This window comes from Lactuca serriola, chromosome 5 (genome assembly GCF_051521515.1).
Source record: "Lactuca serriola cultivar US96UC23 chromosome 5, Lser_US96UC23_V15, whole genome shotgun sequence".
Lineage (NCBI taxonomy): Eukaryota > Viridiplantae > Streptophyta > Magnoliopsida > Asterales > Asteraceae > Lactuca > Lactuca serriola.
The window spans coordinates 193,444,255-193,472,016 of NC_136412.1; the positions used below are offsets into that span (position 1 = coordinate 193,444,255).

The 27,762-nt window shown below is 35.8% G+C and overlaps 1 protein-coding gene and 1 long non-coding RNA gene across 6 annotated transcripts in view; one reads left to right on the forward strand and one right to left on the reverse strand.

Annotated features, from left to right (window-relative positions):
• Positions 1-27,762, forward strand: part of LOC145053432 (serine carboxypeptidase-like 18) — a 40,196-nt gene that overhangs the window by 2,979 nt on the left and 9,455 nt on the right. For 3 of the 4 annotated variants that reach the window (XR_013684467.1, XR_013684468.1, XM_079001479.1), the window contains exons 3-9: positions 10,644-10,720; positions 10,840-10,962; positions 11,091-11,193; positions 11,281-11,318; positions 11,523-11,624; positions 11,794-11,880; positions 11,980-12,135. Coding sequence is in view for 2 of the 4 variants with exons in the window: in XM_079001479.1 (XP_078857605.1) it covers positions 10,644-10,720; positions 10,840-10,962; positions 11,091-11,193; positions 11,281-11,318; positions 11,523-11,624; positions 11,794-11,880; positions 11,980-12,135 (686 nt within the window). In the remaining 2 variants the exon portion in view is untranslated. The remainder of the gene's footprint in view (positions 1-10,643; positions 10,721-10,839; positions 10,963-11,090; positions 11,194-11,280; positions 11,319-11,522; positions 11,625-11,793; positions 11,881-11,979; positions 12,136-27,762) is intronic. The other variant, XM_079001480.1, reaches the window with a different exon arrangement.
• LOC145053433 (uncharacterized) lies at positions 13,459-15,111 on the reverse strand. Of its 2 annotated transcripts, XR_013684470.1 has the most exons (4): positions 14,639-15,111; positions 14,447-14,532; positions 14,082-14,238; positions 13,459-13,980 (listed from the first exon to the last, which is right to left on the reverse strand). It is a non-coding gene; the product is annotated as an uncharacterized LOC145053433 (long non-coding RNA). The 2 variants fall into 2 exon arrangements; XR_013684469.1 differs by having other exon boundaries at positions 13,459-14,238.

A 27,762-nucleotide genomic window follows, 5' to 3' on the forward strand; every position in this document is an offset into this window, starting at 1 on the left:
AAATAAAATGCCAAAATAGTAATTGTTAAAATATCTGCAACTATTTTTTGATTTGGCTTTATGGTAGTTTTCTCATTATTTGCTTTAGATTGGTAGATATAGCTTAGAATTAGTGTATGATTCTAGTTGTTAGTCTTTAAATAGGATATATATCTTTAATCTTGGTTTTATGGTAGTTTTCTCATTATTTGTTTTACATTGGTTTTCTTATAACCCTCCTTTCCACCTTCGTCAATTAAAAATATATTGTCTTGTGTTTTGTGCTTTTCCTCGAAAGGGTTTTCATCCCAAAATTGTTTGTGTTTTTTTCTCTTTATATACTTTACAATAAGTGGCATAAAATTTGATTTCTTTAAACCTGGAAATGTTATAGTCAATTTTCCTTAAACCTAGAAAGGTTTTTGTTGACTTTATTTAAACATCAAAAGCTTTTAGTAGACACTATGATATCAATGAATTATGATATTTGTATGATAAATCTAGTTACCTGGTTCTCATTATGATATGTGATTATGTGAGTATTCTTAGTCTAAACAGATATTGATGATGTATTGTATAGATTAGGCAGTAAAAGAAAAGAACACTTGACCACTACACAAAAAAAGAATATAAATCCGTAGCTCATACTCAACTCTATCTTTATAACAAAATTATGCAAGAGGCTCTGCAGGAAAAGAATATAGAATGCCATTTGGCTAAAACGGAAGAGATGCATGAAAAAGATCTGATCACTAGAATGCAGAAATTATTTCTAACCAAGCTATAAGATAGAAGAAACTGCTAAAACATTTTGTTTTATTACAAATAGATTTTAGTTGACCTAGAATCAATGGAAGTTAATTGTAAAGAGGAAAATTTGGTTTTATCCTATTATGTTCAGTGTTGAGTTTTTACTCCATTTTAAGAGATGACGTTTTTTATACAATCAATATCCTCAATCTTGATGACGTTTATGAAGCTTAGACATAAAGGAAAATCTAAAACATATGATGCCAACTGATGTCTCAAGAAGTTTGCAAGTGAAGGGTTTGTCCATTTATGGTATATCAAAAGAGGAAAACTCAAATAATAGTTTCTAAGACAAGGGAAGCATATATAAATCAAAAGGGAGATTTAAATCATGAAAATATTATAATAAGGACCAGCAGATAAATCATATATATATATATATAGTCAAGATCAAATAAGAAGGAAATTTTTGGTAGGAAGGTAAGAAGTTTTTTTTCTACATATTTTTTTCGCGAACAAACAAAATGAATCATTAGATGATTCATTTGTAAGATGATTCACAAGAAAAAATTCTCAAAAAAACATCTCCATGATTCATTTATATAATGATTTTGTTGTTACTCACTAAAATTGTCACAAAAATGAATTTTTTCTTAATTTACTTAAAAATGAATCATAAAGATGTTTTCTTGGGAATTTTTTCATGTGAATCATCTTACAAATGAATCATCTAGTGATTCATTTCTTTTGTTCGTCAAAAAAATATATAGAAAAAAAACTTCTTACCTTCCTACCAAAAAAAATTTCTTACCGGATATATATATATATATATATATATATATATATATATATATATATATATATACCGCTGGTCCCTTATTTATAATGAAGTTTGCAAGTGAAGGGTTTGTCCATTTATGGTATATCAAAAGAGGAAAACTCAAATAATAGTTTCTAAGACAAGGGAAGCATATATAAATCAAAAGGGAGATTTAAATCATGAAAATATTATAATAAGGACCAGCAGTATAAATCATATATATATATATATATATATATATATATATATATATATATATATATATGGGGTTCAATTGAGAAAATAAAAAAGGTTGAGAATGGGGGAATCATTCTCAGCCACTCATTTTATTCAAGCATAAAAAGACACGGTGGCAAACTTGTAAATATGAGAACAACTTCCAATCTCAAATACGTATCTGTAGTTCAAACCCATTCATCGTTCATCATCCAAATTTCTTCTCTAACTTTCAACAATCATTCAGATTTCTTCAATTAAACCATCATCAACATCATCCAGTGCTAATCAATCATCGATCTTCGTCAATAATCAACACGATTCAACAGTTAACAACAAAAATTCGTTTTTGGTTCTTTTAATTCAACCTTCAATTGTGTTTGAATACGATCAGATCTTCAACATCTATGATTAATTATACTCCCAGCGTTATTAGATCAACATCATCGATAATCAACAAAAATACACTTCATATCATTCATTCAACATCGATTATCAAATAAAACTTGAAAATTGAGGTTAGAAAAATATCAAATCGTTTTTTTTTTTGAAAGATTTCATATAATTCTCTATCAAACTACTCTTTTGTAAGATTTAAATGGTCAAAATATCATGTTTTTAACATTTTGTAAAAAAAGTTAAATTGTATGCACTCCAACTGTTTGACGAAATGCATGAACTAAATTACCACGTTATATTCATATATGAATATGTTTTCTCAATATATGATTATTAAAACAAAAAAACAAATATGCAAGTCTGTATGTTATTCATATGTGAATAACATATAAAAATTATATATATTTGTGAAAATACCTTGTAATATTCATATGTGAATATACTGTGTAATATTCATAAGTGAATATATCATCTAATATTCACAAATGAATATACTATGTAATATTCACATGTGATATACCATGTAATACTATGTAATATTCAGATATGAAAATATTATATAATATTCATAAGTGAATATACCATCTAATATTCATAAGTGAATATACTATGTAATATTCATAAGTGAATGCATCGTCTAATATTTAAATATGAATATAATATGTTTATTATATGGTATATTCATATATGAATGATACTTAAATTGTAAAAAAAAAAAAATTAATCATAGTTTTTATTCATAACTGAATAACGAATGTACTGTAGTAAAAATCTGATTCATTTTTATTCACTTATGAATAACGATAGTTGAAAATATAAAAAAAATAAATTTTTTATTTTATCTTAAAACTATATCAATATGGATGTCTATTTGTAGAGAATAAAAAAATCATGAATTTTGGTATATTTAAAATCATTTTTTGATAAAAATAGCTTATAAAAATAAAAATAAAAAAACGAAAAAAACCATGTTTTTGTATATATTAAGGTAATGCTTAACATAGTTTAAAGAAATATGTTATGTTGGAAAACACATGTGCATTCGTTTCCCATTTCCGCCGGTACAATGGAGGATTTTGCGGCAAAAATAAATGATTGGCTGAGAATGATTCCCCCATTCTCAACCTTTTTTTTCTCAATTGAACTCTCCCTATATATATATATATATATATATATATATATATATATATATATATATATATATATATATATATTATTGTTACAAAATATTATAATTAGGACTAGAATGGAAATTATGCAAGTCATGCATGTGATAGTAGCTATGAAGTAGAGGGTCTTCTTGTTGTTGTTAGATGTGCAGACATGAATGGATAGTGAGTTCTTGATTTTTCTTGAATCTTCCACATGTGCCCACATAAATAATGGATTATCATCATTAAAAAAAAAGTTCAAAATGTTGGATCATCTCTAGATTTCGATAAATTGCCATATAAGACTGAGGGTATGGGTAGTATCAAGATGAATATTGTATACTAGTACAGTCATAACACTAATTGGTGTTCGATACATTGGAAAGATGAAAAGAAACATCATCTATATAAGTATTTTCAATGATGTATTATACAAATATTCAGGTGTTGAAGAGGTTTTGAATATCATAAAAGGTTCTAAATATTGCAATAAAGGATAACTTGAAAAAAAGAAAATGGTATGTATTATGTTCTAGGCACTACAAGCATACCTAATTTGACTAACATTGTGACTTTGAAAACTACTATTAAGTTTGATGTTGTCAAAGTTTGGTATTATTGACTTAGACATATGCGTGAATTGGTAGACTTGAAAATCATGGACATGTCCAAGCACTACATGAGAAGTCCTTATAGTGACCAATTTTTTAGTGATGACTTAAAATCTGGTCACAACATCATTTAGTCACCTGGCATTAAGTCGTTGTCACTGAATTTTGGTAATTCTACAAATTTAATGATCAATTCTATGTGGTGGTCGCTAAATCGGTCATTAAACCGTGAATAAAATTAAAATATTTTTATTTCATAACATAACAACTATTAGTGACTAAAAATAATTGTCATTATGTTAGAGGCTTAGTGACAAAAATAGTGGTCACTCAATTACAAAATAAAAAACAATTAGTGACCACAAATAGTCGTCACTATATATATATATATATGAAAAAGTTCAATAACGAACTATAATTATTGGTTCTTTAAAGAACCAATTTTTTTTTTTTTTTTTTTAGAGTTTATTGTTTATCGAAATAAAAACAAAAAATTTTTAAATTCACAACTTCACATTGTGAATGCTAAAAAATAAATTATATATTTTTTGGGTTCACCGTATGAATTCAGATTCACACTGTGAATCTGCACAGATTCATACTGTGAAGTTGACAAATTTTTTTTTCGAATTTGATATCATTGGAAAAATGATAAAAAGTTATGAATTTCTATATTTTTAGTTTTTTTTATAATAAAAAAAACTCTAAAAAAAAAAAAAAAAAAAGATTGATTTGTTGAATAATTATGGTTCTCTATTGAACCTCACCATATATATATATATATATATATATATATATATATATATATATATATATATATAATCAAGAATTAAACAGTAGTTGTTCTACATTATGCAAACACAAAAATACAAGGGGTGGTAAATGCCAACATGCAAGAAACATCTTATGAACTTCCAAATAAGGGGAAATGACTTATGAGGGCAATTAACTATTGCCCTTATACTCAATTGGTCACTTTTTTTTTTTTTTTTTTTTTTTTTTTTTTTTATTTTTATCTCATTTACCATTGAACTTGTTGTAGATGTTCACAGAAACCATTGAAACCGGCTATTGAAGGTTTCCAACAATTTCTTATCTCCGGCGAGCCTCCAGCAAAAATGGGTTTTTCCGGCGGACTTTTCTCGACTGCCATCCAAGCGGCATCCACTGTCGGTGTTGTTGCTTAGCTTTCTCCACTCTCCCCTCTCTCCCTCCTATCGATTTGCTGCCAGAAAAAGGAAGAAGGGACGCAGGCAGCAAACCACCTGCCACCTCCTCCTGCCATCACCGGAACCCATTGCCACCTCCCTTTTGCCGCCGGTAAACCACCATTACCACCTCTTGCTGCTTACTGCTACTATAAGTCTTCAAACTGAGACCCAAGGATCCGTCGAATATCTCATTTTTGTCGGAGGCTCGCCGGAGGAGACGACCGAAGAGTCGCCAGAGATAAGAAATTGTTGGAAACCTTCAATAGCCGGTTTTAATGGTTTCTGTAAACACCTACAATAAGTTCAATGGTAAATGAGATACAAAAAAAGGAAAGTGACCAATTGAGTACAAGGACAACAATTAATTACCCTAATAAGTCATTTCCCCTCCAAATAAATATGCATTACAAAGTTGTAGTTGTCACATAACAAGAAATAACTTGGGTATGATTTAGCAACTGTAGATTTGTAAAGGAAATATTCTTGACAACTCATAAATATGGAATCTTCATGTCTAAGCTTATGGGATATGCACGTGTGGTGCACATGATTGGTTTAAAGGACACATGCATTGAGGGCTTGTACGCAGTGCATGGTGGCTGATATCCATTTGACTTTCAACGAGAAGCAAACCGTCGACTAACCAAAACACTTTTATCAAACATATTTGCTATACTACCCTTCTATTATTATGATCAAGAAAAAGTTGAGATCATTTTTTCATTGTAACGTTCAAACTCAGAAAAAATGCATCCTGCCTCTCATCAACAGATCTATCCTCATATCTTGCCCTAAATTAAAGGTTCCTTACTCCAACATTTTTGGTTCACTTATGTATGCAATGATTTTCTCTTCTCTCGGTTGATCCTGTGTACCGGGTATTGTTAGTCTATTTATGGGAAAACCTAGTGAAGAGCACTTAAACATAGCTTAGTGTATTTATAAATACCTTCTTAATAAACGAGCCGAGTCGAGCCGAATACTACCAAGCTCGAAGCTCGACTCGACTAAAATACTCGAGCTCGAAACTCGGCTCGAACTCGACTCGAGCCTTGATTTTAAGCTCGAGCTCGGGCTCGTGAAATACTCGACAGTCTCGAGTTCGGCTCGGCTCGATTCGACTAATATTTAAAAAAAATCAAAATCACTAAATTGAGTAAAAAAATATTAAATATTCCACATGTAAATGTCCAAACTACAAAAAAAAAAAAACCACTATTAATCACCTAATATCAATATAACATCAACCATATATGTCATAAATGAATAATTATAAAGAAATGACATATATCTTATAAATGAACAATTATAAAGAAATTACATATATGTAAATTACACTAAGATCGACTAAGCTCGCGAGCCTTACGAGCTGAGTATTTTTATACTCGAGCTCGGCTCGATAAGGTACTCGAGTAGCTCGAGCTCGAGCTCGGCTCGATTAAGGTCGAGTCGATTTTGAGTATTTTCCAAGTCGTTCTCGAGTTTCTTGCGGGTTGGCTTGTCTCATTTACACCCCTAACATCTACTTCTTGTTAGGAGTTTTGAAAGTCATAAGAAGGGCTTATTGGCTTTTTTTATTCATATTTTAGGATTTAGACAACAAGGTCACTCACTTGCTATGTTTTCACCAATGGTGATTCTGATATGAGCTGGAAAGTAACTTAAAAATCTATTGTAGCCTTTTCGATAGTTGAAGTTTATTAGATGGTGGTTTTTGAAGCATGCAAAAAAGTACTTAGATGAGAGGTTTTTATTATGATACTAGGTGTAAAACCCATGTATTACACAGAGTTATTAAAAGAAAGTTTTGGTAACCACAAAGACCATGTTCATAAAAAAGAATAAGTAACGATTAAGTTTGTGACTTTTTTGTAAACCGCATGGACTATTTATGTAATTTGATCTTAATTAATCTATACTAATAAAATTAATTAATATGAATTCACAAATGTAATATACTATCTACATTAATTAATATATTAATAGAAAGAGAAATTCAAAAATAGAAAATTATTATATACATTAATTAATATATTTATAAAATTAATTAATATGAGGTGACATTTAATAGGTGAGATTTGAATAAAAAAGAAAAAAAAGCCTATAAAAATGATAAGTGGATATTAAATAATTCAAAAAAATCTAGAAAATGACAAATGTCAAAATGAAAGAGAAGATGGCATGTGGCAAAACCATTCTTATTTATTATGGTAGATTTGATGACCTATTATTTCATTTCCGTATATATTTTGTGAAAGTCAAACTGTTATATGCCTTACCAATAATTCTATGTTTCGTGACAGAACAAAGCACAATGAGATTATATATAACTAACATAGAGCTTTGTTCCTAAAGGCGATATCAATATATGAAAAATAAGTAAATATAAATATATAATAAAAAAATAAGTAAATATGAATATATAATAACCCTATTTCAATGATGACAAATCCATTTCTTGTTTCAAAGTTTCAACTTTACTCAAAATTTGGTTGGTGCTCAAGTGCATACGCATGATGCTATATCACTGTAACAACGTAAATTTTCAAACCAAAATTTTCATTTTCAAAACACACAAAAACTCATAATATATCTCAAAAACATAATTGTCTCAAGTGTCAACACAATCCACATAAAAATGTCACTATCCCATAATCATCCACATAATCTCGCATCGGTGTGTACAATCAAGTCGGTGCCTTCTCGTGATCCTGAGAGGTACCTGAAACACATAACCCATAACACGGTAAGCTTAAAACTTAGTGAGTTCCCCAAAATACCACACATATCTCATTAGCCTCTCATGGATATACTCAAATAAGACCCTCCGGTTAATGTGTCTCAGTGGGACCCTCCAGTCCCACAACTCGGGTGGACCCTCCGACCCTAACTCGGTAAGCTCAGAATAATACACTACACAAATCACAAAGACATAATGCAGGATATCACAATACTAAATATAACACATAAGAGCCTCCGGTCACACAAAGATTACCACCCTAGGTAAAGTATTGTGAGAAGACTCACCTCGTAACAAACAAGTAATAATCTCATACACGAATCTCGAACTAGCCTCCGCCTAACACATAAGATAATAATCTCTAATTAACACTTAAATCACGACTCGAAATAAACTACATTATTCTCTCTCAAACTCTTGGCATGGGTAAGAGACCATTTTATCCCTCCATGGTCCCCACACTCCCTGCCTTGACCAAACCCTAAAGTCAACAGAAGTCAACACTCAAGTCAACTGTCCATGTTGACCTGACTCGTCGAGTGCATCTATGTGACTTGCCGAGTCCCTCTTGTTCCTTCAGATCATCGCGAAAACCCAACTTAACTCGTCGAGTTGTCCCTTCAACTCGCCGAGTTACCCATGTCCAGACTCATCGAGGAAAACCCTAGCCGACTCGTCAAGTCAGCTCTTTGACTCGTCGAGTCCCTTAAATCAAATCCTCATTCAGACGTTATAAGGCATATCTACCCCTTCCGAATTCAATGGTTTTAATAAATCCCCTACAGTAGTTCGTCTTGGACCAGATCTAGCATCGTTCTCAACAGTTTGTGTAGCCATAAATCTTATTGTATTCATTGAAATCTGTTGACTTTGTATACCATCTCATTGTAAATAAACTATCTTATCATAGATCCATTTTGGTCTTGAAATTATATAATAATGGAAACAACAACCCTAGTCGCTATCTTTATATCATGTTTACTTGTAAGTTTTACTGGGTACACCTTATATACCGGTTTTGGGCAGCCTTCTCAACAACTAAGAGATCCATTCGAGGAACACGGGGACTAATTAAAGTAATGAGCCTCCCAATATTGGGAGGCTCATTACTTCAATTGTGATAATGAAACATCATTTCATTTTTTTTTTAGTTGGAACTTTTGGAGGTTCTCTAAAAAAGATAGTGAAAAAAAATTATCCCTAGAGTCGAGACTAAGAGGAATGTATAAACCAATGCTTCCATAGACTCAATCGTAGTTTACAATTATAGCTTCCCGAATAAAGAAAGAACAAGAGTAACAAAAAAATGACAATGCAAATCAAGATTGGTACCCTATATCAAAAAAATAAAATACATTCGAAAGACACCAAAGAAATGTTATATCAGCCTATTTGTCTTCTTGTAAACTCTAGATATAGCCTCCCAAGGTTTGAATGCCACGTAAAGTTTCGATCTTTACATTCATGCATGACATATTTGCTCCATAATGCCAATACAAGCTCTAACTAAGGTGTTTAAGCACAATAACTCCTTCATGGCTGGATAAAGTTGGGACCTTTGGACTCTATGGACGTCACAAAGTCTAGATCTGATGTCTCAATGCTTGGCAAGCACAAGTCATACCAAATCTCAAGGAAATATGGAAAAAGCCCCAAAAGTTCCTCATTAACAAGTTCTAAACAACATGATGAACAAGGTGATGACTTTTACCTTCCAACAGAAGCTCCAAGTGAATGAATACTGGATCTCACAGCCTTTCCTCGCTCCTTGCTTGAATCTCACCTCTTCTCTTCCAATGATTCACCAAAACACTCAAATCAGTCACTCTCTCTTAGCTCAATTGCCGATTAGGGTTTCACATAGGGGATTTGGGTAACTGGTGAGGCGGAAATGAGGACATAAGTTCCTTTAAATAGGTCCCAACCCCGGAGATTTAGGGTTTCATCTCACATCGCCAACTTGGTGAGTCGGCTCTCTGACTCGTCGAGTCGGTCTTTAAACCTACGTGCTTAATCCAACTCTACTCGACGAGTCAAACACCCAACTCGTCGAGTCACTCACTAAATAAGTAAATAAATGAATAAATAATGAAGTACCTCGGAGTCGGGATGTTAGAATCACATGTCAAGTATTAGTTATTCAAGGAGTTAAATTTTCGTTGTTTTTGCGCAAAAGGAATTTGTCTTATCATTAATGTTATTTATTTGGTGATCCAAATTCCTACTAGTTGTTATAGCTTTTCCCTTATTTTCTTTTCTCTGAGTATTAGGAAATTTATCTTATTATTTGTTAGAATTGGTAGATATCACGTTGGCATTAGCATATGATTCTAGTTGATAGTCTTTAAATAGGCTATTACTTTCAACCTAGGCATCCAAAAATCATATCCTTCCATCAATTTTCTTGATACGTATCATCCCCTACTTATTTGATTAATAATATATCATCTTTTTCTTGGTGGGTTTTCTTGAAAATGTTTCCAACTTAAAATCATTTGTGCTGTTTTCTATTTATCTACTTCTCATTTAGCAGAATGGATATTACAAAAAAAAAAGTTTATTTTATGAATGAGATTATGATCCTTTAGTTGACAAACGTTATCATTTCTAAAAGATTTTCCATGGTGGCTTCCCATCATTACTTTTATAATAACTTTTATAACTTCTTGTTATTAATTAGTATCTATTGCCATGATATATTTGTATTTACATAAAAAGTGTTTTATGTATAAAATTTCCTTCTATTTAATGTGTTAATGCTCATAGGCCCGTTCAATTTCAACTATGCAAATTCCACTCCAGAGAACCCTGTGCTCGAGATAAATTCTTATAGTTGGACAAAGGTGTGTCTAGTTGTTAATGGAGGCTGATGTTTTCAATATACCTTTCTATAGTCTTTGGATGTTAGCGAGCTAATAGGTATAATTTTAGTGATATAATAAAATCATTGTTAAAATTATAGGTTGCAAACATAATTTCAATTGATCAACCTGCTGGGACTGGATTCTCATATGCAAAATATCCAAAAGCTTACATAACAAATGATACATTATCATCAATGTTATGTTACCAATTTTTAAGGAAGGTAAAGTAGTTTAGGTATTTAGATTATCACAAATATACACTTCCATTTACAATTTTCAATGCGTACACAAAAGCTCCACCTATGTCCTTAAAAATAGATACAAACTAAAATCGATTTTTTCCCAACAGTGGCTTGATGATCACCCTAGATTTATCAAGAATCCGTTATATGTTGGTGCTGATTCCTATGGTGGCCTATTTGTTCCATTGATTGTTCAGCAAATATATAAAGGTATTTCTTAATATCGAACTAAATAAAGATATTTCTTATGAGGGGTCATGTCGAGATACATCACTTTTAGCTTGTTTTTTTTTGTAGGTAATGAAGTTGGAGAAGAACCACATATCAACATCAAAGTACGCATGATTAATATGTTGGATCAATCCAATTTCATAATTTTTTTAAGTGTATACCTTTTATTAGTTTGTTATTAAATTATAAAATTAAAAATTTCTGCTTCTTAAGCTTGATTGCATTGGATTTGACCATGATAGTGCCTGAAAATAATATTATGTAATCTTTTCATGGATCACTGTTTTGACATATGTTTTACTACCTAGGGGTATGTTATTGGTAACCCTGTTACAGACACAAGTGCAGAATATAATTTTAGAATTCCATCTGCTCATCATCTAGCACTCTTATCAGATGCCGTCTATAAGGTAAATAGGAATATTTCAGTTGTTTTATAGTATAGTTAGTGTGTGGATATCAATTTCTTACTGAATTCTAGGCACTTCTTGTACCCACTAATATTAAAATATATACATGAACTTCTTGTACCTACTAATATTAAAATATATACATGAATTAAGTTGTTAATTCTTGCAGTCAGCAAAAAGAAATTGTCGAGGAGAGTACTTGAATGTGGATTCCAACAATATTCTATGCATACATGATCTTAATGTGGTAGAAAAGGTACATGAGCTAGACTTCAACTTTGATAAATTTCTAATTGGTAACATCATATCTTAAATATATAATTCGATAGATGGTTTCTTATTTTTTTAAATGTAGTGCCTCAAAAGAATTCAAATGGAATACATTTTAGATCCATATTGTGGCCCTTCAAATACCTTCAAACCTTCTCTTTTCAAGAGGGACTTAAGATCTATTGAGAAGACCTCCAAGGATATCTGGTCATTACATCAAGTTCAAATGGAAGGGTGTAATGTATTACTGTCCTCTCTCTCTCTCTCTCTCTCTCTCTCTCTCCTCTCTCTCTCTCTCTCTCTCTCTCTCTCTCTCTCTCTCTCTCTCTCTCTCTCTCTCTCTCTCTCTCTCTCTCTCTCTCTCTCTCTCTCTCTCTCTCTCTCTCTCTCTCTCTCTCTCTCTCTCTCTCTCTCTCTCTCTCTCTCTCTCTCTCTCTCTCTCTCTCTCTCTCTCACACACACACACACACACACAAACACACACATATATATATATATATATATATATATATATATATATATATATATATAACACTATAAATTTATCTCGGTCGATAATCACGACCACCCTATAGAATTTATCATTAAGCTAGTTTTAAATGATTCGGAAAAAAAGAAAAAAAAAACACCAATTTAGGAGCTAAGGTTGGTTAATATGAATAAGAGATGAGAAGTTTAACTTAAAATTTAAAAGATGTCTAAATATCTTAAATTTAAAACCTAATAACTCAAAAAATCTAAAATTGAAAGGAATACTGGGCTGTTATAAAACTGTAACTAATCACCATAAGTTTTCAAACAAGAAATGATAATAAATTACATGGATATCAAAACCAAAAATAATTATGTTTGTTAATAAACAAATTATCATCAAAAAGAACTTTAGATTAATTATGAGAAATCTTACTTTCCTAGATATAGTATTCACTTGTACTTTGATAAAAATCAATGATCCAAAGGCTTTCCTATTTTAGTTTTCACTTTTGCCTAGTTTCTCCCCTGTGCCTTCTTTCCATACAATAAAAGTGCATACATTCTATTTTTATGTAAACTTGTTTAAATTTGACAGAGTGATCAACAACTTTGGTCTTTCGATGGGACCATTCTAGCAAGTCTATTTGTGATAAACTTAAATAGATCAGGTGTATATGATTATTAATATTGCAATCAGGGCCGACTCTCAGATTTTAAGGACCCTGTACTAAGAAGAAAAATAGAGCCCTAAATTAATATATAAGGAAAGCAAACTTAAAAGTAAATAAATTAACTAAAAAGAAACATAGGAAACTTAATAAAAACTTCAAGGGTTGATTATGTAACTTTTAAAAGTGATTTGTTAAACATATTAGAAGGAGGGTTGATTATGATATAAAGCAATAACTAATGGCCAAAAGTGTAACTTGAATTTAAAACTTCAAAATGTGGTAGCCATGAGTCCAACCTACATTCTTCACACTAAGATACGCGCTTATAGTAATTAGGCTACACACACTTTATGTGAAACTTTGAATAAATTCATATATATTTAGTTATCAAATATATTATTTAATTAAAACTCATGCCCTATTTTTTTTCGGGGCCCTTTGCAGCTATACACACTTTATGTGAAACTTTGAATAAATTCAAATATATTTTTCTCTTCACACTAAGGAATTCGACTTCTTTCAACTGTTTCACATAAATAGTTCAATTAGCAAAAACAATTAAACATAAAGACGATCCGACATATTTTTCTTTTGTTTCTTCTTTTTTCAAAAATCAAAAATCCTTTAGACTATTATTTTGCATGTTCATCACTTTTTGTCTCATGTCAAAATATAAAGATTCCATCGGATGCTTTAATTCTTACCATAATGGTCCATAATGGTCTAAAAGGTTAAAGATTACAAATCGTCCATCAAAATATAAACCACCAGCAACATCAAAGAAATATGATTTAAGGCTCACCTTGAACCAATGATCGTTACAGCAATAAGCAGGCCTGGATAGTAGTCTTCTTCAACAACATATTTAGATTGTATCATCATGTATTTGCTTCCGGTTCACAAGCCACTAATACCATATTACCCATTCTCCTTGTTAGATGCTAACCAAACACACAATCCACAAATGTAGAATCAGTGAAACATATTATCAAACACGATATGATCGTTTAAGAAATATGAAAGATAGACAACAAATGCTTACATTTTGGTAGTCATATTAAATACACAAACTCTTTCAATATAAATCAATGAACTTCCTATACAGCTTACATAACGACAATCTTCTCCACTTCTTCAAAAATGCTAATTATCAAAAACCCAAAACCCCAACTTTCATTATTCTACCTGTTATAAATAGCCTAGACATGGAAACAAAATGTAATTAAGAGGAAACTTATGAAGTTCAAAGAAATAGGTGTTTCAATTAAATTTAATCTAATTAATTTGAATTCTAACAATCCGTCTTGGGTGTTTTGATGCAATAATCTGGTTTGTGGATGTAATTGATTGTTTTGCGTCGATACTTGCACCATTGAAACTGATTATTTCATATGTAATAAAGCTTACCTGAATGCAGAATGCAGTGAAGAAAATCCATGACAAAAAAACATCACATGTTATTTTCCGATGTCGACACATTTCAATCCAACCTACTGCAAAAAAAGAAGAAGATAAGATATGGTCTGTCCTTAACAAAACAATGATGATCTTAAATAAACGAAAAGACAATCAATTAGTAAGAAATAAAGAAGTTCAAACCTGAAGCATATGGGAGAAGATTTGGGTTCAAGAACACGAGAGGATATGGAGACGGATTTTTGGGAGACTGAAGAACAAAGCTGCCGATTTAAGGAGAATTAAACCCATGTTCTCCAATTTAGCAAGTCAAAAAGAAGTTATCGTGTTATTGGATTTTTAAGCAACAGACAGCGGGAAAGGAGGCATAGAAAAAGAGGAAGACAATCGAGAGAAGAGAGAACCAACAGACATATCTATGGCAGTAATCTCCTTCTACTTCAACTGTCCTATGAAAAACTAAAATCTAATCGCTAGCTAACAAACGAGTTCATAAGAACTTTGGTACATACTTTGATCGAATTCTCGTGGGCAGATGGGAATGAAACTTCGGTACCTACCCTGTTGAGAACCCTGAATTATAATCGTAATTGAAGATACACAAATAAAGCAATCGATTTGAGACCTTTGGGCGCTTAAAACTAAGCACATGTGTCGTTAACATAGAAATTTGGAGAGAGTGAATCGGCCACAATTAAACAACGTGGCGGTAAAAGAGAAGCGGGAGGTGGAAAGGTGACGGCAGGTTAAATTAATAGGAAAATACCACAAATAGACAAAAAATGGTGGTGAATTTCTAAATTTAGTCACAAAATTTGATTTTATCAACTATAGACATACATTCCGCGGAGAACCCTTTCCGGACCTCCACGGAATGACGTCATCTCCGCGGAATTGATCTTGAGGGTTTTTTTTCATATCGATTTTTCGGGGTTTATATTAATTCTTCAACTAATTATTTTCAAGTAAAGATTATAATAGTATGATAATCTTTTCTTAAAAATAATTAGTTTGAGAAATGAATATAAAACCCGAAAAATCGATGTGAGGAAGGAAAAAAAAACACTAAAGATCCATTCACCGGAGCTACCTCCGCGGAATGAGTTCATTCCTCGGAGGTAGCTCCGTGGAATGGATCTTGAGGGTTTTTTTTAATACATTGATTTATTTACGATTTTGCCATTCCGCAGAGCTACCTCCGCAGAATGCATGACTATATCCGGAAAAGTTCATTTTTATGTCTATTTTTTGAAAATACCCCCCATTTTTTGACTATTTACGGTATTTTCCCTAAATTAATGCCTTCAAAGGAAGCAAACCTCATTTTGAAGTCTTTTGCGTGCGTCAGCCTGAGATAAGGATGTCAATTGCTTTTTTCATTCTCGTGAGGTAAAGACGACGACAGGTTAAAGGAACCATAACAAAGGGAAGTCATATACGTTAAAAGCGGCCACCCCGATCATCTGTATTGGTGGATAGAGGAAGCTATCGACGTGGACATGAAAGCTTTCCTTTAACGTGTGTGTGTGTGTGTGTGTGTGTGTGTGTGTGTGTATATATATATATATATATATATATATATATATATATATATAGGGTTAGGTTCATGTGAGACGACCTAATTTTGTGAGACCGTAAGACGCATCTTTTTTAGTTATTTCAAGTTCCGAAAATAATATTTAAAAAAAGAATTTTTGGATTTTTCCATTTATTTTGCATTTTAAAATTATTTATTAGAATATGTACAGTGTAGTATTCTACTAGAATATTTCACGTATTTTTCAAAAAAAATGGGATTTTTTTTATGTTTTTATTTTTTTTAATTAATTCAACTTCCGAAAATATTATTTAAAAAACAGAATTTTTAGATTTTTCCATTTATTTTGCATTTTAAAATTATTTTATAGAATATGTTAGTGTAATATTCTATTAAAATATTTCACGTATTTTTCAAAAAAAAAAAAAAAAAAACGGGATTTTTTTTTATTTTCATTTAATTTTTTTTTTAGTTTTTTTTACTATTTTTTATTTTTTTTAGTTAATTCAAGTTCCGAAAATAATATTTAAAAAAAAAAAGAATTTTTGGATTTTTCCATTTATTTTGCATTTTAAAATTATTTTTAGATTTGGTCTCACGGTCTCACAAAATTAGAATGGTCTCAAATGAACCTGAACCTATATATATATATATATATATATATATATATATATATATATATATATATATATAAGTGAATATATGATTGTTATGTACCTAATTTTAAGTATAGAACCTTTTAAAATGAGATAGATCTAAGCAAAGGATTCTAATTTCATTTTTGTAACTTTCCAAAAATCCTTATACAAATTTTCATTTTTCGAACCATCAAATCCACACAATGTATGTTCCAAAATCAATCATAGCAAAATGTAACACAATCATTAGAGTAAAACAAAAGTCCTCAATGCAGAAAATCATAAGGGGATGTTGTGTAGTCAAGTCGAGTTGTTCCCTTAGAACTAGATGTACCTAAAAATGTTAAACCACAAAATTATAAGTACAAAGCTTAGTGAGTTCCCCAAAATACCCCATACCATACATATTGGGTCTTGCCCTCGTATTGGGCCCTATCCAACATACAAACGAGCCTAGCCCAACATAAAAACGGGCTCAGCCCAACATATAAATGGGCCTAGACCAACATAAAAATGGGCCCAACCCAACATATAAACGCAAGAGTCACAAAGACAACTAGCATCCTACATATTATAATGAAAAGACTTACCTTTCTCACGAGGTCAAATAAAACACAACTCAATGCCACGCAGTCGGTGCTACAACACACCTATCGAATCAAACAAGGTCCAACCTTAGTCTATACTCTAGAATTGGCAATTTGACCAAAAGTCAATACAGGTCAACAAGTCAACAGTCAACATTTCCATTGTCTGACCCTCACGTCATGACCATCTCATGGGTAAGTCTTGAGAAATGCACTCAGCCTGATTCCCAACTCGGTCACGATTCAACTCAGTCTCAATCCAAAATATCGTCGCTTCGTGATATATAAGTCATCGCGTCGTAACAAAATCTGTCCAAATTAACCGGGGAAATCCCCAATCGTCACGTCGTGAGAAAGAGAATGTCACATCGTGAAATTGGGTTTTCTCAGCTTAATTGATTCAACTGTCAATCGATTTAGCCACCCATCCAATCCTTCTAGAATGCTCTCTAACGTCCATTACCTCCTAAAGTTTGATGCTTTTTAGCCATGCATGCACATTGTGAGTCTAAGGCTCAAACTAGGTTAAAATTGAGAAATAACACTAAAGGTTTCATGTATGGATTCAATACACTAGCAAACTCCAGATCTAGGCCATATAACACTCTAAAGGTTTCAAGGATCCATAAAGTTGCTAAATTTATGGAATCCTTCCATTCCAGATCTAGCCCAACAATGGAGGACAGGATTAGGGTTTCTTCAACAGGTTTTGGAGGTGATGGAGGCTGAGGGTGAAAGAAACCCTAACCCCTCACTTCCTTTAAATAGGGACCAATCCCAAAAATTAGAGTTTTACCTCAAATCAGTTGTCACATTGTGACCATCATAGTGTCATGATGTGACACTTAAATGAGACCCCCCGACTTTTGCGGCCATGTCACGACGTGATGGTGCTTCCCTCACGTCGTGAACCACCCCAAAAATCATATTTACCTAAAATTTGATACCTTGAGGATCCGGATTTTACAATTTTCTTCGGAGTTTGTTCTAATAGACTACAAATAACCCGAGTTAAATATAGAAAGGATCCCCCCACCCCAAATTTTGTGGCCATGTCATGATGTGACGGTGTTTCCCTCACGTCGTGACCCACCCAAAAACTTATATTTACTTAAAATTTGATACCTCGATGATCCGGATGTTACAATTTTCTTTGGAGTGTGTTCTAATAGACTACAAATGAACTGAGTTAAATATAGAATGGATATAATTAATTATATAATTCTTTTTGTTTCAAGATTCCATCAAAGATTGTAGGAAGAGTAAATCACTATTTTTTTAATTAATATGATTCAAAATATTTTAACCTTTAATGGAAAACTCAAAAATTGCATTTGTAAAGACATGAATTAAATGATCTATATGTTTCCTTTTATTGCTATTCTATTACTCTCCAATTAAAAATTGTAAGGTGTAGTAACTAATCATCGTTTTCAATGCTTTAGGTTTATAAAAACAATGAAGAAAAACAATACAAATTCAATCGGTTTAGGAGGATAGGTAAGCTTAGAAAGAATAGTGTAACGTCCCAAAATTTTCAAGTAAAAGTTTCATTTCGAATAATTTAAAATCATTCAATCATTATCCGAAAAGACGATCATAATAAAAGTATTCTGAAAACATCAGAGTATAATCATAAATAGTCAATTCAGAATAAATCTCAAAGGGATGTAGTGCGATCAAGTCGGGCCTTTCCTTTTCAAACTAGTAGTACATGAAAAACATTAAACGTAAGCACAAAGCTTAGTGACTTCCTCAAAATACCACATACCATACAAGCAACGGGCCCCACCCAATGAGTATAACGGGCCTCGCCTTAACTTGCATAATAGGCCCTGCCTAATGAGTACAACTGGCATCGTCCTAACTAGCATAACAGGCCCGACCTAATGAGTGTAATGGGCCTCGCTTTAACTCACATCACAGGCCCCGCCCATCATATAAAACATAATCCAGTGAGCCGAAATTGGTGCCTTCGACCCACGAGTACAGTGAAGAGACTCACATGAACTACTCAACAGAAGCCCAACAGCTACCTCAACATAAATACAGCCAACCCTAGATTCCTAAAGCCAAACCGAAACCAACCCCTTAGCCAAATGTTCAATTGTACTCAAGTTTGACCAAAAAGTCAACAATCAAAATCAATGTTAAAATTGCCAATCAGCAGCCCTCCATATCATGGCCTTCCTTAGCCACGTAGTCGGCATAAAATGCCAAAACATTCGCTAATTCCTTAGTCGCCATGTTATGGTAACCTAAGGCCACGCCGTGGGGACTGGTCTGGACAGCTCAAACGAGCTTAATCCATTTTCTTTTGATTTCAAGAGCTCCAAGGCTCAGATCTGATCCTTTCTAAGGTCTTAATGGATATAGTTTCTAAATTTATCCATTAGGAAGCTCCAAACCACCAAGATCTAAACTTTAAGTCTCAAAGGGAACCAAATTGCATTTTTCTCAACTTAATCCATTAAGTCCAAGTCTCCAACTTTTAGATCCGGATGAATAAGATATCTAGATGGATAAAGTTTCCAACTTTATCAATAATAATGTCACAATCTTCCAAGATGTAATACACCAAAATGACCTAAAGGACCAAGATAACTTGCATGGCTAAAAGGGAAGGCAAATGATCATTACTTTCCTAGTCCATGAGGTTCAAAAAAATTCCAAACTGATCAAAAGATGTTGGAGTCCACTCAACTCCAAGATGACCCATAAAATGAACCAAACATGCCAAAAAAAACCCCAAGAGACAAGATCTAAAGAACTAGACAGCAAGACTGAAACTTTATACTCACAATGGTCTAGAAATGTAGTGTCTTTATAACATCCCCAAAAATACAACCCAAAATCTTCATTTTTTTTAAAGTTACTAAATCCATATCCCAAAACATCATCAATTTCAAAATCAACGTGAACATACAGTGATTATAGTATTCTATCAAAACCAGACATAGAAAAGTATTATTAGAGCATAGTCCCAAAATCTCTACTACGGAAAATCATAGTGTGATGTGATGCGATCATGCCAACCCTTTTCCTTTCAAGCTAGAAGTACCTGAAACATAAACTGAAACTGTAAGCACAAAGCTTAGTGCGTTCACCTACCATACCACATACCAAATAAACATACTTCCAAGCATATCCGGGTGATGGCCTACCCCCTTCGGTCTATTTCAATCGGATACTGTCGAGCATATTTGTGTGCTTGACCTGCCCCTTCGGTCTTATTTCAACCTGATAATGTCGAGCATAACTGGGTGGTCGACCTACACCTTCAGTCTATTTCAACCGGATATCAGGTCTATTTCACCCCTACCGCTACTATATATTATCACACATAATTCACAGAATTATCAAATAATACATGCACAACCATAATTATCACAAAGACAACCATCATGCCATATCATAACTAGTGGGTCGGCCTTGGTGCCTTCGACCATGAATTCTACGAAAGGCGACTCACCTCAAACTGTGGATGCAATAACGTACTCGGAGAATGACTCGTGAACTCCTCCTTTATCCCACACCATTATTTTCTAATTAGCTATCATATTATGAGTCCAATGCTAATTCATTTCTTAAGGCAAAGATTCCATAATCCTTTCCTTATTAGGCCTCTTCCTCCCAAGGCCCAATTTCGAACAACCCAAAAGTGCCCAAGCCCATAAAATAAATTCTAAGGCCCAAATACCATCCATCATAACCCTAGGCCCATAGGTCTTCAACCATAGGTGGGCTTGGGGCCCAACAAATCAAGGCCTAACTATCATTTTTGCTCTCTACATGCGTACACACGACGTACTCTGCATGTATTCCCAACGTACGTTGGTATTAACCTGACTCGGGTGGTTGACCCAGTACGCACAACATACTGGCCAGCCAACCCAATAACCCTCTTGTGACTTAATCCATTAAGTACTAACATCCAAAACATAGATCCAGGTCCTAAGAATGTCCTAAGCCATAAAGTTATAAACTTTATGCTTTTGCGTGCATGGATGGGGATTAAGACGTAGATTCAGTCCATAAACACACTTAGTTTGTACCTAACACTTGCATGGTTGATGCTAAACCATCAAGGTCCGATTTTTATGGCTCTTAACACTTCCAGGAGCCTAAAAGGACAAATCATATGGACTGAAACTCCTTTAACTCAAAGAACCTCGAATATGGGACTAAAATATAACATAAAACACCCCAAAACTATATCTAAGCATGAAATGGTCAAGGTTTTAGCTTTATACCTCAATTAGGTCAGAAATGTTGCGAAACTTCTGGATCTTCAAGCTCTGTTCACATCCTTGCTTCCTCTCAAAACACGTTCTTCATCAACACCACCAAAATAACACAAAAAAATGCACAAGGTAAGCTCAAAATGAATACAAGAGGTTTGATGTTTGGTTCTAACACTCTAAGGGTGATAGAGGCTGAGTGAATGAGGGTTATGAGGGACATAAATTCTTTAAATAGGGTGCAAACCCTAAAATTTATGGTTTGCTTCTGGCCAAACTACGCCAAGTGTACACATGGGTACGCCCAACCTATGTAGGTATTTCCTCTCGCGTCACTTGTGTACGCCGTGCGTACACTAGGTATGCCCAGCGTATGACCCTTTCCCAAAAAACACATTTTTTTCAATAAGCAGCAAAAGGAAATACCTGACAACTTGGGCATTACAAATCTCCCCCACTTGAATTAGACTTCATCCTCAAAGTCTGCCGCTGCTACTAGAAATAGCTCTGGGTAATGTTCCCTCATCTCGTCCTCTGGCTCCCACGTCCATTGCGAGCCCTTACAGTGCTGCCACTACACCTTCACCAACTCGACGCTTTTGTTCCTTAGATCCTTCATCTTCCTGTCGAAAATTGATATTGGCCTCTCAATGTAGTTCAGGAGGTCATCCACTTGAATGTCCTCCAAAGTAATCACCGCGAAATCATCAACTAAACACTTCCATTGCTGCGAGGTATGAAAAGTGTTGTGGATCTGCCTGAGCTCCTCCGGAAGATCTAGTCGGTACGCTATGTTGCCCACCTGGGCTATAATCCTGGAAGGTCCGATATACATGGGGCCCAACTTTCCCCGCTTCCTAAAGCGAATAACACCTTTCCATGGTGACACCTTCAGGAGGACCATATCCATGAATTGGAACCCTAGGTTCGATCGGCGTCTTTCAGCATAGCTCTTTTCCCGACTCTGAGCCGTTTGGAATCTACCCCGGACCTGTTGGATCAACTCGGTCTTATTGAGTTGCACCTCGGTGCTCCCCATGACTTGCTGACCGACCTCATCCCAACATATCAGGGTTCTGCAATTCCTCCCATAAAGGATCTCAAAGGGAGACCCGTCGATGCTGGCATGGTAGCTATTGTTATATGAAAACTCGGCCAATGGGAGGTATGTATCCCAAATACCACCAAAATCCCGAACACACGTTCGCAACATATCCTCCAATGTCTGGATGGTCCTCTTGCTCTGACCATCTGTCGGCGTGTGAAAGGTTGTGCTGAAGTGTAGAAGAGTACCTAGCTCTTCATGAAATTTCTTCTAGAATATGGAAGTAAACCGCACGTCCCTATCGGAAATCACAGACACCGGCACTCCATGCCGAGCCATGACCTCTCTGATGTAGATATCTACCAACTTCTCAGCAGAAATACTCTCCTAGATTGGAATGAAATGGGAGCTCTTTGCGAATTGATCCATGATGACCCATATCACATCGACTCCTTGCGTCGTCAGTCGCAACTTCGTAATGAAGTCCTTGGTAATCTCCTCCCGTTTCCACAGTTGGATGTCTAACAGCTGCATCTTTCCTTGAGGCCTCTGGTGCTCGGCCTTGACCTTCCTGCAACTTAAGAACCTCTTGACATACCAGGCTACATCCCACATCATGCAGGGCCACCATTAATCCAGACGAATATCTCTAAACATCTCTGTCGCCCCGGGATGGATTAGAAATCTGGATTTGTACGCTTCCTCTATCAGGATTTGGCGCATGCCACCTTAGTACAGGACCCACACTCTTTGATGGAGTTTCAATAAACATCGGCTATCATACTTGAAGGGGGCAATCTGACCCACGATGCATTCACTTTTTCAGTGCTCCCCCTTAATAGCCTCCAACTGTGCCTCCCGAATCCGCTCTAGAAGCGGAGTCACCACTATTATCCTTAGATAGATATCCTTGATCGGAGCCGTGACTGCCTTATACTAAGAGAATCAGCCACTACATTGGCCTTCCCTAGGTGGTGGTAAAGGATCTCTCAATGATAATCCTTCACCACATCCAACCACCGACACTTCCTCATGTTTAGATTTGGTTAATCCATCAAATACCTCAGACTCTTGTGATCCGTGTAAATAGTACAACAGAACCCATAGAGGTAGTATCGCCAAATCTTGAGGGCAAAAACCACTGCCCCAACTCTAAAATCGTGTGTCGGGTAGTTCGCCTCGTGAGGCTTCAGCTGCCTCGAGGCGTAAGTGATGACATTCCCCCTCTGCATCAAGACCGCACCTAAGCCCGAAATAAACACGTCACAACAAACTAAAAAAATAATCGACACCCTTTGGTAGTGTCAAAATTGGCGCCTCACACAACTTCTGCCTCAATGTCTCAAATGTTGCCTGCTGCTCAGGCTCTCATTGGAAAATGGCAGTCTTCTTTGTTAATTGGGTCAGGGGTACTACTATCTTGGAGAAATCCTAAATATATCTCCAATAGTATCCAGCAAACCCTAGGAAGCTCTGAATCTCAAATGGAGACCTCGGAACCTCCCATCTCATCACGACCTCCACTTTGGCCGGATCGACCAGAATACCGTCCTGGTTGACAAGGTTCCCCAGAAACTGCACCTCGCGCAACTAGAACTTGCACTTGGAGAACTTCGCATAAAGACTCTCACTCCTTAGGGTATCCAACACCTCCTCCTCAGGTTGCTCCTAGGTCTTGGAATAGACCAACATATTATCAATAAGTACTATCACCGACCGATCCAACATTGGCCTGCACACATGGTTCATAAGGTCCATGAACGCGGCTGGGGCATTGGTGGGCCCAAAAGGCATCACCATGAACTTGTAATCACCCTAACAAGTTCGAAAGGCTGTCTTCTGCACATCATCCTCCCTAACCCTCATCTGGTGGTATCCCGAGCGCAGATCAGTCATAGAAAACCAAGACGACCCCAGAAGCTGGTCAAATAAATCATCGATTCTTGGGAGTGGATACAGTTCTTCACCGTTAGCTTGTTCAACTCCCGGTAGTCAATACACATCTGGTGCGACCCATCTTTCTTCTTCACAAACATGATCAGTGCACCCCAAGGTGAGCTACTTGGCTGGATAAATCCCTTTTCTAACAGCTTCTGCAGCTGTGTAGACAACTCATGCATTTATGGTGGGGCAAATCGATATGGTGCCTTGGCTATTGGGGCTGCACCAGGAACTAGATAGATCCGGTACTCCACCTGCCTCTCCAGAGACACTTCGGGTAAATCCTCCGGAAACACGTCCGGGTATTCTCGAATAACTAGCAACCCATCAACCGTTTCTCTATCCTGCTCCCGAGTATCCATAACGTAAGCGACAAATCCAGAGCAACCCTGACGAAGATAGCGTTTGGCCCATCTTTCATCTTCACAAACATGATCAGTGCACCCCAAGGTGAGCTACTTGGCTGGATAAATCCCTTGTCTAACAGCTTCTACAACTGTGTAGACAACTCATGCATCTCTGGTGGGGCAAATCGATATGGTGCCTTGGCTATTGGGGCTGCACCATGAACTAGATAGATCCAGTACTCCACCTGCCTCTCCGGAGATACTTCGGGTAAATCCTCCGGAAACACGTCCGGGTATTCTCGAATAACTGGCACCCCATCAACCATTTCTCTATCCTGCTCCCGAGTATCCATAACGTAAGCGACAAACCCAGAGCAACCTTGACGGAGATAGCGTTTGGCCCTAGCAGCTGAACATAAAACAGGGTTGCGTTAAGCTCCCTCTCCCTGGACCACCAACTCTCCCCCACTTGGGGTCTGCACACGCACTAGCTAGTGCTCACAATCAATCACTTGCCCATTGGGGCTCAACGAATCCATCCTTACTATGACCTTGTTACTGCGTAGAGGGATGGGAGCCAAGTCAATATAGTAACACTCGCCACACATCCTCAAAACACAATCCCGATGGACCCTCAATGCTCGAACGGATCTCTCATCTAAAATCTCAACCTCTAACGGGTAGTCTAACATGCTCATAAATTAGGAAAACTTCTTGCTGAGTGCAAGAGATATGAAATATCGAGTGGCCCCTGAGTCGAACAACACCAAAACAGGAATATCGTTCACATGGAATGATCCTAAAACAAAACACATAAAATATGAGTATCGAAATTGACATAAAATAAGAGTTGAGGGAAAGAAACATACCCGTCACCACATCTGGTGTGAAACGTGCCTCCTCGTCGATCAACTAAAAGGCTCCGCTCCTTACCACTGGAGCATCTGTCTTGCCCTGACGGCTATCTGTGATCCACAGGGTCTTTGGAGCTAGCGCCATCACTGGTGCTCCCGATGCTAGACTCGGATAGTGGGCCTTCTTGTGGCCCCTCTGATTTCAATGAAATTTTGATGTCTGAATGGTAGGAGTAGGGGAATTACAATCCTTGCTAAAGTGCCCGGTCGTGCCGCACTTGTAGCAGCCTGAGCCGCCCGCTCTACAAACTCCGCCATATGACCAACAAAATTTCCCTCACCGGCTCCGACCTTGCTGGCCCTTCGACCTCGAGTCGAATCCCTTGGGTTTCTTCGTTGAAACCCCAACCGTCTGACCAGGCTCTGCCTTCCTCTTGCCAATGTGCTCCATATCAATCTCTCACTCTCGTTCCATGGCAATCATCTCATCCAGAGTCGGGCACACTAAATAACTAACAAACTCCTAGATGTCTGCTCTCAAGATGTCGTGATATTGGGTTTTCCTCATCTCCTCATCAGCTGCATAATGGGGAACTAACAATGCCCTCTCCCTGAACTTGGCGGTAATCTCCACCACAGTCCTCCAAAAACTCCCTGGCCAGCTGATGTATCTTTATTGCTAATGTGAACTTTGCTCGGAACCTGCTCACAAAATCTGACCAAGTCATGGCCTCAATGGCTGGACCTCCCAAAGCATAACTAACCTCCTCCCACTAGTCCCTAGCCCGCTCCCTCAAACAACCCGCAACAAATCTGACCTTCGACCCCTCAGGGTAGAAACTGGTCATTTGAGCAGACTCGATATCTGCTATCCACCATCTAGCTGCAATGGGGTCCTTCACCCCGAAGAAGTTTAGTGCTCCACATCCCCGTAAATCCTTGAAGGAGAGCGTGCGGGTACTAGACTGGATAGGTGTCATATCACTCCTGAAAGCCCAAAGGCGATCCTCCATTGGCTCAATAATGCCCTCCATGATCGACCCGAAAATCACCGAGGTCGCGTCAAGGATGCCTCTAGTAATCTTGGATGCAATGAACTCCCGCAGACCATCATCAATCGGATCAAAACCTGTACACGAACCAGACCCAGATCCCGAACCTCCTTCTCCCTGACGCGTCATCACCATTTTGAAACAAACCATACAACGACCAGGATCATGAATACAAATCGCGAAATTTCACATTCTACAAGCCCCCTGGTTTCCTCGCGGCTCTCCCCGAATCTAGTACGGATCCTCTACTTTCAGCAGTATAGGCCCATACTACCTTCCACATATATCCATACTTTCCTCGAGGATTGCTTTGAATCTTCCAGTCCACTTTCTACCCAAACATACAATTGAAATCAAATAAGGCTTCTGACACTAATATTTTCCTAAAAATTCTCTAGGACAATACTCTCCCCACTCACTGCCCTCAGCTAGCAAAAGGACTTCCACGAATTTCCTCCAACTAGCTCATGAATACTTGTTACATATTACTAAAACCAGATAATTCTTCGAATGAGAGGTCTTACTCTACAACGATTGGACTCAAACAAGTGTTGTGCAGTAGAGCCAACCCTATCCTTCTAAAAATATTTGGTTTGCATCACATGTAACTTGGTGTATTCGCTCACTAGTTAACTAAAGTTATTTAGAACTCCTAGAAGCACAAAGCAAGCAACATTCAGGCTTGGGTAACAAGAAACAAACATACCCTAATCAGGCCATCCTATCACTGAAAGATCAGCACTCGCATGCAAGTCTACATGCTCATATAGTAGGAATTTAAGGTATCTATCCTAGCACTCTATCATGCAAAATTTGAGCAGATCCCTACCCCTAACTAGCATGCATTTCACATATTCATAAATCAATTCATAGCAGATAACATGTATAAATATCTTGGGGAAAATTTACTTGAGCTCGGTTGATTGCACGCATCACACTCATTTCCCTTTATTAAAACATTTAGTAAAAAGAAGTTTTCTTATAAAAAAACCTATCAAACCATTGATTTGAGTTTCGATACACCTAAGAGTACGTCTGAATCCTTCAAACCAAGGCTCAGATACC